Source organism: Rana temporaria, chromosome 1, assembly GCF_905171775.1.
Source record: "Rana temporaria chromosome 1, aRanTem1.1, whole genome shotgun sequence".
NCBI classification, from domain to species: domain Eukaryota; kingdom Metazoa; phylum Chordata; class Amphibia; order Anura; family Ranidae; genus Rana; species Rana temporaria.
In genome coordinates, this window is record NC_053489.1 from 231,341,543 (window position 1) to 231,354,414 (window position 12,872).

The 12,872-nt window shown below is 41.2% G+C and overlaps 1 protein-coding gene across 1 annotated transcript in view; it reads right to left on the reverse strand.

Moving 5' to 3' along the window:
- Positions 1 to 2,371: 2,371 nt before the first annotated feature.
- Positions 2,372 to 12,872, reverse strand: part of CRYBB2 (crystallin beta B2) — a 55,867-nt gene continuing 45,366 nt past the window's right edge. The window contains exons 5-6 of the mRNA XM_040351386.1: positions 7,705 to 7,847; positions 2,372 to 2,699 (exon numbers count right to left, since the gene is read on the reverse strand). Coding sequence (XP_040207320.1) covers positions 2,531 to 2,699; positions 7,705 to 7,847 — 312 coding nt within the window. The 3' untranslated portion in view covers positions 2,372 to 2,530. The remainder of the gene's footprint in view (positions 2,700 to 7,704; positions 7,848 to 12,872) is intronic.

The following is a 12,872-nucleotide window of genomic DNA, read 5'->3' on the forward strand; positions in this document are numbered from 1 at the left end:
ACCTGGTCCTCTGTTCATACCTTCACTAAGTTTTTATAAAGTAGAGGTGTGGTTGCATCAATTGATACTAGCAGGTTTACAGACTGTAAAAGTTACAGTGTAACTTTTTTGTGGGTAAGGGTTCACAGTATTCCACTGGTACAGACTGATCTTCAATCAAAGCTCTCAATGAACATAAGGAAAAATAAATTTTTCGTTGAGGGATGCAGATTCTACCCTTCTTTTGGGTTGTTTGGGTCGGTTGCCTAGTTTTGTCATTTTGGCCTACTTTTGGCTCACGTATTCTCGGTTACTACTAACTGATGTCCTTTGAAAATTGATGGGTTAACCCACCAACTGCACCTTACTTCCTAGCTGCCTGTTCAGTTATTTGCACCTAGTGCATTACTCTTGGAAATGGGCAGCATAACCACTGGTACAGATTGATCTTAAATCACAGCTGTGTCTCTCAGAGAAAATAATTTTACAGTGAGAACAAAAAACAATTTTTCTTACAAGTGGGCTAACAAGATCCTCCCAATAAAAAAACTTTTAAAGCTGACTTATACTCAAAAATGTGAAGATTCACTGTTTATAAGACCCTTAAAATGCTACCATTTTGCATAATTTCACCATTTAATGAGTAAAGATGAGCTTGGATTTGGTCTAAAACTATGTTTGGCGAAACCTGGAGGGAAGCTATCACTGCCTGTCAAATCAGCTGTAGCAGTCATCACCCCATAACTGCACATACACACAAAGGGCTCAGAATGCTCATGACATCATAGACGTAATGTGGCCACATAACATGGTTATTTTAGATCAATATCCATTTTTGCCCCTTTGTGTACTTTCTGCTGTGGGGTGGGGATTGCCCATTAACCAGTAATGGCTGATTGGGCTGGCATGGACAGTTTCTTTCGAGGCTCGACTGAACATGGGCTTTGACCAAACCCAACCTCATCCTTAATAATGAAATGCTTCAATGTACTTTCAGGTCTCCTCATTGCACTTTACTGCTGTGCGGGGCTCTCTGCATGGGCACAGGTCATGTCCCCTGTAACTCTACATGGACTCCACATAGCATTAAATTCCCCTGTGCCCAGTTAGACCTCAGATACAGTGCAGGAACCACAGGGCAGAGAAAATGCCTATGCTGCTCCTTGGCTCTAGCACAAAATTACCCCACCCCAGCACAAAATTCCCAGAGAGGATTTATAACCTTCTGAATAGGAGGCTGAATATTTTCTTTTTATCTGCGTAATGCTGAAAATACCCCTGTGAGTGCATTACCTATTTTTAAGCAGCTTTGCTGTGAATAAAGGTGGGTGGGAAGCCTTAAAACACAAGTTGGCATATAGCGTAAGTCTGTCAGAACTCCATTAGGAGCTGATGCATCAAGCAATTGCTACCATTCAGAGTCAGCAGTCTATGTTTCTTTCAGAGCCTATGTCTCCTTTGTTTCATACTGGGAAAATCATATGCTATAAAGAAATTTGTGGGGAAGGTAGGCATTACTCCTGTTTTAGTACTCTAGTATTATTATTATTATTATTATTATTAAACAGGATTTACATAGCGCCAACAGTTTGCGCAGCACTTTACAACATGAGGGCAGACAGTACAGTTACAATACAATTCAATACAGGAGGAATCAGAGGACCCATACTCATTAGAGCTTACAATCTAGGAGGGAGGGTCAAGTTATACAAAAGCTAATTTCTGTGGGTGATGAGTGGGATGAGCTGATGGAGAAAATAAAAGTACAGCTGTTAGGTGGGGGCAGAATAGGCTTCTCTGAAGAGGAGGGTTTTCAGGGATCATCTAAAAGCAAACAAAGTAGGAGATAGTCGGACACATTGGGGTAGGGAGTTTGATAGGATTTTATTATTATAGTATTTTAAAGATATATATTCCTGCATACTGGATCAATAAAGTCTTTATTGCCCATACAAGTGAATCCCCAAACAGTTGACTATATACCTCCTTGACCCATTGCTCATACGGCCACTGCAAGGGGCTCACGTTGACAGGCTTTGGGTTCTGTATTTGGTATGTGTTTGGAATGAAGGACAGCAAAAATCCATTGACTTTCTATGAGGAGTACATATTTCACAAAGGCTGCCTTTGACCTGCTTTATGCTGCATGTGTGTTGTTTTGGGGGGGGGGGGGGGAGCTAAGGTTTGGCTTTTGGTGCACTTGTGGAGAACGTCTAGGAAATGAATGGGCACTTTAGCAAATCAAACATATAAGCATGGATATTAATGGACCCTAAAACACAATCCCACAAAACAATATATATATATGCAGGTCAGTACTGTTGTATCTATTAGATGTGATATTTTTATAAGGCCAGAATTTTTTTAAACAGAAAGTGCAGGGAGTCACCAGGAGTTTTAAACTCAAAGCTTTTATTAAGTTGCTTCAGCAAGTTTAGTCACACAGTGGCATGCGGGATAACCATGCCGCAGGAAAAACAGCAGCAGATCAGGTATAAGCCTTTCGGTATCTTTCTCTGCAGTGGCACAAGAGAAAGAGGAAGTGTTTCTTTTAGTTGGTAGGGTGGAAGGTTCCCCTCTGGTGCCACTGCATATCACGAATGCGCCTCACAGACTGGATCTGGGGGTGCTGGGCGCCAAAATCTGAGCTGTCCTTATAATCCCCCTTCTCAAACAGGTACTGGTATCCTCTGTAACCTGGGTATTGATAGCCAACCCACCTGCAAGCAAACAGTACCATATTAATAAAGTGTAAATCTACACAAAAACACAGTTTAAGACAGGACTTGGTTTTGCAGCTTGTTTTTTTTTTTTTTTTATTCTTTATTTATGACCACAGCGTACAGTGGCAAGATACATTTGTAACAGCTGTACAATACAGTAAAACCATGGATTGCAAGCATAATTCATTCCGGAACCATGCTTGTAATCCAAAGCACTATATACAAAACGAATTTCCCCATAAGAACTAATGGAAACTCAAATTATTTGTTCCACAACCATTTATTCATAAGTCTTTCAGTTTATAGTGGATATAAACAGATTATAGCAATGTGATGGGTTGTGTAACCATAAAATGTCCATCCACAAATGGAAGCCTCCACAAGGGGACAAATCCAGCAGGAGCTATGGAGTACAAAAGAGAAGAGAGGAGCCTCTAAGTGTAGAAATGTGATTACATTTAATGAAGGTACAACATTTAGCAACTCACATGGTTGATGATTAAAAGAGGCACATCTAAATATGCAGGCATCTGGGGTAAAGCTGTCCACATAGTTCATCCTCCGCACCGCCGGGTCTTACCACTGTCAGTCTGCAATTGTGACTGGGAAGACTACCCTGCAGTACAGCGATTTGAAAGTAAGGCTTGAACCACTCGTGGAGCACAGCGTAGAAGGGATGATGTCATTGGCAGTGCGGAGGACGGTCTATGTGGACAGCTTTACCCCGGATGCCTGCATACTTGAATGTGCCTGTTTTATTCATCAACCGTGTGAGTTTCATTGCTCACACTCATTGAATGTAACCATATTGCTACACTAAGGCCTTGTACACACGGGCAAACATGTCCGATGAAACCGGTCTGCCGGACCGTTTTCAGTGGACATGCCCGCCCGGAGATTTCTGTATGATGGCTGTACACACCATCATACAGAAATCCGCGCGTACACGATACGTGTGCGGCCCTGGAAGTTCAATGCTTCCACGCATGCGTCAAAGTCATTCGACGCATGCGAGGGATGTCGGCCGCTCGGACATGTACGGTAAGTCTGTACAGACGACCGAACATGTCCGACGGACAGGATTTCAGCGGGCATGTTTCTAAACATGTTTAGACACATTTGTCCGCTCGAAAACGGTCTGGCGGACAAATGTACGCTGGAAACCTGTCCGCTTGGCCGTACACACGACCGAACATGTCTGCTGAAACTGGTCCGCGGACCAGTTTCAGCAGACATGTTCGGTCGTGTGTACGGGGCCTAAGGGTCACCTTTCTTCTCTTTTTTACCCAGTTGTGACATGATGCTACTTGTATATCAAGACATCGCTGTCCTTACGAATTTACAATTATATTTTATTATTTTGTCAACAGACATTGTTTCTCAGTTTATGTTTCATGTTGTCAATTGTATGTATTTACTAATAAAACCTTTGATTGTGAAAAAAAAGACATCGCTTGTATATCAAGTAAAAATGTATTTAAAAAATGTTGCTTGTCTTGCAAAACGTTCTCAAACCAAGTTACTCTGAAATCAAGGTTTTACTGTACACACAAGTGAACACACGGAAATGTGACAATATGTGCCTGGTTGTTAAGGATATAAACCAATATGGACTCCAACTGGTTGTAGCCAATTACTTAGATGCAAATGTGTAGCTTAATAATTTAGTTTCCTTTATCTGAAGTAGTCCAAGGGGGAACTACACTGAAGAAAAAAAATGGAAAAATGGGGGATGAGGCAAGCAGGAGGAAAGAGAAAAAAAAACAGGGGAAAAGAAAAATGCATATTGCCTTTTGAGCTAGCAAGGCTTCCTTTTAGTGGCATTGTCAAATATTAATTGACCTTTCTAAGAAATAAAGAAAGAACATTTTTTTTATGATGACGCCATAGACAAAAAATGAAAATACATGTGGTTAAAAATGTTCAATTGAGAAACTAGCAGAAAGAAGGTAATCAAGGCTTATTATTGTTAACTAGTAGAAAAAATGGCTCAATTCAACTTTAATTTTTATAAAAAAAAAAACAACAGAGCGTTCTACAGTTACCATATTTTCCCGGCGTATAAGACGACCTTTGCATCTAAAATAATGCCCCAAAAGTCGGGGTCGTCTTATACGCCGGGTACCTGTGTGTCAGACGGTGGCCATCCATTATTCAAAAGCCACGCCTCCTCCTCAGATTGTTCTGTGATAGGCAGAACACTAATTTCCCAGCAGAGCCTCTGTTCAGTGTTCCGCCTATCACAGATGTCCTCTCGTCCGAGGCCGAGGCGATCACGGAACAGTCTGAGGAGGAGGCGCGGCTTTTGAATAATGGATGGCCGCCGTCTGTACTCTGTAAACAGGAGAATGTAGGGAGATCGTCGAGGCAGGGAATGGAATGGTACAGTGAGGCATGTAATAATGGCACAGCGAGGCATGTAATAATTGCACAGTGAGGCATGTAATAATGGCACAGTGAGGAATGTAATAATGGCACAGTGAGGCATGTAATAATTGCACAGTGAGGCATGTAATAATGGCACAGTGAGGAATGTAATAATGGCACAGTGAGGCATGTAATAATTGCACAGTGAGGCATGTAATAATGGCACAGTGAGGAATGTAATAATGGCACAGTGAGGCATGTATAATGGCACAGTGAGGCATGTATAATGGCACAGTGAAGGGTCGTCTTATACGGTGAGTATTTCCCAAAACCAAAATTTTAGCAAGAAAATTAGGGGGTTGTCTTATACGCTGGCAAATACAGTAAATATATAAAGCAAGAAAGCCTGTTATCTGCATGTAACAACAACAACTATTTACAATATCTTAAAAAAGTTACATGTCTATGAAATACCGCTGTTGCAAACAGCGATCATTAAAGGAGTAGCCACTGTAAGCAGCTCTTGAACACAGACCAGGTCCTCAGCTGTCAAAATGCACATGGGAACATTTGCAGGTTCTGAGCCAAAACTACTGCTCAGGCAACTATAATTTAATACATAGCGCCCACTCAATGGGAGCAGGGCGGTACACTAGAAAAAATGTACTTGTCATTTTCTTAGCATAGTCTACTCCTCCTTGCACATCATAGCCCTCTCCTTATCTGGAAGTGTAAAATGACTGCCTGTGCTATTTCTTTAAATATTTTTTTATGTGGATGCTGGGTAGCGAAGGGGAATAATATAGAGTGTCACTTCAGTAACAGCTCTGAATCTGCTAGGGCTGCTGACATCAAATCAAAGATGACGGTGCCCAGCAGGAGTCTCTGCAATTTATATATCCATAGGGGGATGTTTACAGTTAAATAACATGAAAATACATTAAAAATACTCAGAGTCAGGCCAGCAGGGACAGTGTGGAGTTAGGATGGAAGCTGGAAATGAAGTGCTAAGAAGGCTGTCGTGGTTCTTGAGGGTAGCCCCCCAGTCTGGGGGGGGGGGGGCGGAAGCTGAAGGGATCCTCTCAAGACACAGGGAGGTGTCCTGTCCAGAGGCACGGGCGCAAAAGTGTGGACAGCAGGAGCCAGCTAGCACATCCAGCATATTTTGAGCTAGAAGTTATCTGGGTGGCTGGTGAATGTGACAGTCTATGAGGACTGTGGGAAGTATCCAGAAGGGCTAGAGAAAGGGGCATCTGCATCCAGGAGGACTGGCAGTGCCTGAAGATATGGTGCTGGGATCAGTAGCCACAAGAATGTAGCTGGACACTGGACTTTTTCTCTACACACCAAGGGGACCCACAGTCCCTGCCTGTAAAGAGCTTTTGCTTCTTCTGGTTGAGTGCCTTGCCAGATTCATTAAACAGTGTTCCAGCTAGGTCTGTGTGGTTTTCTGCAAGCAAGTGATGTGCCGGAGGAAGAGGAGTATATACAGATAGTGTATATAGTTGAAGTGTCCCTGAAGACTTTTGTACCAGTTGCTGGACTGTTTTCTGTCTCAAGTGAGCCTGTGGAAATTCGGTGTGCCTGGCTGCGCAGAGTGGGTTTAACTATTTACCAGCGGCTCTTACGGGGGATGTGCTACACAAGTCTCCATATCGAAAATGAAGACTACTCAATTTACTAAAATTCTCATAGGACAGAATACAACTTTGGAATGTATTGTATTTATGTATGGTAATTTCAGAAAACAAAAAGTACAGATTAAATGAAAATCGTACAATCTGGTATTGTACAAGAAAACTTTTTGTGTTTGTCCCTTTGGATAATTTTGGATGAACTGTTCGACTGTGATCGACTCTCGAAAGCTGTGTACCAACGTTCAAATTAGTGTATGATCGCCTTGAAAGCGGTATTTTTTGTACAATTTTCTGATCATGTGTACTAGGCTTTAGTCTCGCGTCCTCACTGTGTGAAGGAAAGCTTGACCACAGGAAGATAAACGATTTATTACTGAGGATAGAGATGTGATGATAGGAATTGGCTGCATGGATGATATCATGATGCGAGTAAAGTACTTACAGGCCATAGGTGAAAGCTCTTTTTCTGCCTTGGCAGCTGAGGGTAAATATGTTAAAAGTCTTAGCAGTAAGTGTAATGTCTCACAATCTTTGACAATGACACAAATATTTATTATATAATATCTTAAAACAAATTCTTTCCCTTGCCATTATTCAGTTTCACCAATTATTTTAAATGGGTACAGAGAACACGATTTGTTCTGCTTTATTCTCTCTCCAGCCCTCCTTCCAGCCACCAAGAGCTAAAGACTTATCTGTAATATTCAGATGTTCCCCAAGGCCTAATGTGTGACATATGTTGACTGTAGCATTTAAACATCTGTGAGGATCAGACATTTTCCTTCTGTTCTGAACTGCTTTCATTGAAAAAAAAAAAAAAAAACTTCAATCTGAATTTCTGTATGAGTTCATCAAATGATTGCAAGTGGCCTCATTTATCTTTGTGTGTTAAGGAAGAGCAATCTGCACAGGTCGGTATCAGCAATGCATCCATTCCAACTGAACACATCAAGAAATGCTGCCAGTGGTTCAGTACATACGATCAGATAAGTACTCACGTTCCACTTTGTACTTTCACTGAAGATACTTTTTCCTGATAGCCGTGAGCATGGAAACTTGGTACATCATCATCAATTATTTCTATCTTCTTCCCGGTAAAGTTTGGGTTTTCATAAAGGACAATCTTATGTTCCTGACTATCCTGCAAAACACAGAGAAATCAATGCCATTATAACACAAATTCACCAAAATTCATTAAACTTATAGTATGTGTTGGAATATATTTCAGTCTTCCAAAAAAAAAAATTTTTTTAATTATTAAAAGATGAACCTCTACATGTGTGAAAAAATGTGATTATGTATGTGTGGACGGTATGGAAAAATTTGATTAGAATGCTTGAAATATGTGTATCCAGGCTGAGATCTATTAGCTGAAATTCCAGATTTATACCCATTACCATTACCAGGAATAAAATATATAGCAGAACCTGACTGCTATGTCTGCCTTCAAGGCACAGCCAATACACATGAAGAAAGTACAGGCATACCCCACTTTTAAGTACACAATGGGGTTTATTTACTAAAGCTGCAAAGCACGAAATCAGGCTCACTTCTGCATAGAAACCAATGAGCTTCTAACCCTAGCTTGTTCAATTAACTACTTGCATTGTACATTGTACGGCGGCAGGTCGGCTCTCCTGGGTGAGAGCCCGTCATATCACGTCGGCTCTCTTTGCGGCCACTAGGGGTGCATGCGCGCCGCCGGAGGCGCGCGCGCACGCCCCCTGCTCGTTTGTGACTCCCGTGCGGGTGCCCGGCGGGCCGCGATTGCTCGTTACAGAGCGGGGACCGGGAGCTGTGTGTGTAAACACACAGCTACCGGTCCTGTCAGGGGGGGAAATGCTGATCCTCTGTTCATACAATGTATGAACAGAAGATCAGTGTTTCCCCTAGTGAGGCCACCCCCCCCACAGTAAGAACACACCCAGGGACATACTTAACCCCTTCCCCGCCCCCTAGTGTTAACCCCTTCACTGCCAGTGGCATTTTTATAGTAATCCAATGCATTTTTATAACACTGATCGCTATAAAAATGCCAATGGTCCCAAAAATGTGTACGAAGTGTCCGCCATAATGTCGCAGTACCGAAAAAAAAATGGCTGATCGCCGCCATTACTAGTAAAAAAAATATATTAATAAAAATGCCATAAAAATACCCCCTATTTTGTAAACGCTATAACTTTTGCGCAAACCAATCAATAAACGCTTATTGCGATTTTTTTTTTACGAAAAATATGTAGAAGAATACGTATCGTCCTAAACTGAGGAAAATTTTTGTTTATAATTGTCAGTTAAAGCGACGCAGTCCCGAATCGCAAAAAGTGATCTGGTCTTTGGGCAGCAATATGGTCTGGGGGTTAAGTGGTTAAGCTTTGGTAATAAAACCTGGAAGCTCATTGGTTTCTATACAGAAGTGAGCCTGATTTTGTGCTTTGCAGCTTTAGTAAATAATCCCCATTGTGTACTTAAAAGTGGGGTATGCCTGTAAATGATAGAGAGAATGTAACCGCCAAGGTAGAATCAATCCGTAAGTTATCACCGCATTGAATGCTTAGGGTGCATTCACACCACGATTTTGTCATCCTTTTTTTACTCACGATTTTAGCTTTTAAATCGTCCAAATCTGTATGGCAAAACGTATCCATTCACTGCCATTCATTATTTAAGGTCCCCAAATGCATCCGTTTTGATCCGCATACGATTTGATACGATTTAAAATCGTATCAAAAAACGTGTTTGCCCACGATTTTTGGTCCTGATTTGAAATCGTATTACAATCGGATGCGGATCAAATCGGATGCACTTGGGGACCTAAATTAAATGAATGGAAGTGAATGGATACGTTTGCCATACGATTTCAAACCTACAATCGTGAGAACAAGTAACGTCAGTACGTGTCATCATATGCTACAACGGGACTGTCAGAACAAAAGGTTTATGAATGAAAATCTTGGCTGGCGTTGGACTACTGGAAGTAAATAGGGAGGAGTGTGCGGTAAATGAGAATGAATAGATCATATGCATGAGATTCAAAGACTTTGATTATCCAGGATGTTCCAGATGTGGGGATGACAATCTAGATATTTGGAGAGATCATAGAAGTACCCAGAGCTGAGGATCTTCTTTGCAGACTGATTACATTATGCAATTAATTTTGTGCAATTCATCTCCCTCCCCATATATCACCCAGCGCTGGAATATTGTATTAGGCAGCCTATAAATCCCTGGCACAGCCACCGTTATTATGAGATAGATTAGTATATAGGGGTTTAATAGTAGGATAGCCTTTGTCTCTTTCAGATTTGCACATATTGATTCAGGGAATTTTAATTCTGAAACTTATATAATAATCTGTATCGATTCTTTTACAAGATGAAACATTATCTTGAAACTAAAGCTGCAGTGAAGGTCGAGAATTATCTCCTGAGCCAGTTTGATTTCGTTCTGAAAGATCTGAAGAAAAAAAGGGGGAATAACCTGAGCTCTCTTATTGCAATACAAGATCACAATTTGAAATAATAATAATAATAAAAAAGAAGTATGGCTTGCTGCAAAGTCAAGTCATGGTGTAATTAGCGGCGATTTTCCTCTGTGATGGGGCTGATTGCACAGGTCCCTCTTCTAGGAGCAGGTATCCTTCTTAAGTAAAATCGCCGCTAATTACACCATGACTTGACTTTGCAGCAAGCCATACTTCTTTTTTATTATTATTATTATTTCAAATTGTGATCTTGTATTGCAATAAGAGAGCTCAGGTTATTCCCCCTTTTTTTCTACAGATCTTTCAGAACGAAATCAAACTGGCTCAGGAGATAATTCTCGACCTTCACTGCATCTTAGTTTCAAGATAATGTTTGAGAAGAAGAAAAGTGATCATAAATGTTCTAATTACAGTTTAACACTGAGACAAAAAGGTGTTAATGGGTTTAATCCCAGTGCCTCCCGGAGTCTCCCTCCTCACACTACAAATGTACACACCGCCCCTTTGTTAAGATTTCAATTTGCCTTGATTTTTCCCCTCTTTGATGTAAAAAATGGTGACCTCCGAGCCTTTGAAGTGCTGCATTAGGAGAAAATGAACCCCCTATTTTGCCTACTGATAGCTATTCGAGATTCTTTTTTTTATAGAGATTTTAAGGTGTGAGACGTGGTGCAGAGAAAATCCCAATTCTCTCCCCTTTGCTGTCACTAATCAATGACTGTTGTTTGATATAATGTTACTAATGGGAGACAACACAAATTACTAGGAACGGATTTGTTGGGAACCAGTTTATTGTATTTATGCTACAGAAAGGGAAACCTTGTTCTAAAAAAAAAAAAAAAAAACCTACATTATTTAAAATCAGGATCCGATTTTTTTTGACACACGATTGCATACGATTTTGACAGATACGATTCCATCCGATTTAACGGTCCGTTTGTCGGATGGAAAAATCGTGATGTGAACCTAGCCTTAGTGTAAAAAATACCACGCTAACATAAAAATACAAACAAAGGACATTAATTAATAAGCAGCAACTAGAAAGTGGGTCTCACACATATGAAAAATAAAGGGTAATAAAGCTGCGCTAAAAGCAAATGAGTGAGAATCATATAAAGGTGACTACATGAAAAAAAGAAACCAAGTCCATAAATGAAGAATAGGTGCATATATTCTAAGCTAGTCCATAAACCACCAGAATCTGAGTGGTACTTCGCAACACCAGAGCAGACTTATGCACCTCCACCACATAAAGTGCAAGCTTACCGGAAAGCAAGCTATATAAGCTTGCGGCTATAACCCAGCCAGAGCTTTTATCCAGGAAGTTCAGCAGCAGCACCTCAGAGTATAGGATAGTTGAGGAAAACCACAGCAAACGCCAAGGATGATCGATTGCTCAAGGTCACAGACATAGACCAATCATTTACCCAAGCCCCAAACTGGGGCTTGGTCTGTAGTCTCCTTTTCCCCTCTCATCGGGTGCAGCAGGCAGACACCGGAGCCACCAAGGCTTAAATCGGAGGTCCGCCTAAAAAAAAAAAAATTAAAAAGCCAGCAGCTACAAATACGGCAGCTGCTGACTTTTAATATATGGACACTTACGTGTCCAGGGCGCCCGGGATGTCTGCAGTCAAAGCCGATCTTTCGCTCGGCTTTCGGCTGCTGCTGCCGCCATCCTCGGTAAGGGAATCAGGAAGTGAAGCCTTGCGGCATCACTTCCTGGTTCCCTACTGCACATGTGCGAGTAACGCTGTGCGTCCTCACTGGTCCCTGCTGTCATCTGTGACCTGTGTGTCTCCCAGAAGACCGCGGGGGAGGAAAGAGTAGGCACCGGAAGTGGCATAGGTCACCTCAATCACCGAGGTGATCTATGCCCGGAAGTGGGAGCAAATATCTGTATTACACAGGTATCTGCTCCCTCCTCCCCCCCTGAAAGGTGCCAAATGTGATACCAGAGGGAGGGAGGGAGAATTTTCAATTTTTGTGTGGAACTCCACTTTAAAGTAATTCTACTTTATGCCTTGGTTCGGCAAAGTCCGGGTTGGCTATTTTGACACTACACCGGCATCAGTGAAGGGAGGATTTTTACAAGAACCATCAGCCTGCAGGACATGGAATACACTTCATTACAGGTAAGTTATATCCCTGGTTCTTTTTTCCCCAAAATTGTTTTCAGCTTTAAGATATCTGCCATTCATCTAGTACAGGTTTTGCTTTCACTATACCTATTTAACTCTAGATATATATGGTTAAAGTGGTAGTAAACCTAAATCCAAAAATTTAATATATTGCAGCTTAACAATCCTTAGATGTGGTGGCTGCATTCCTTTTATTATTTTAGGCTTTTCCCCCCTCTGTTTTCCCATTGTCAGTCTGGAAGGGGGGTGCACTAGCAGATTTAGATAATTTAGATACACTAACAACTTAAAGCCAAAATCCAGCTAATCCTGTATAAACAGTTACAGCAAACATATTTTTGTTCCATAAATAAATGAAAGCTAATCATTGTAAGCACCACTGTCAGTGATAAATGGTTTGTCCCAACACTCCTAGCTGATGCTTTTACAGGAGAGCTTATTCTGTTGAAAAAACAACAGACTTACTGGCCAGATCACCAGAAAATAGAAGAAAGGAAACCTAAAAACCTAAAAAATAAAACAAATTCAGCCATCACATCTAAGAATT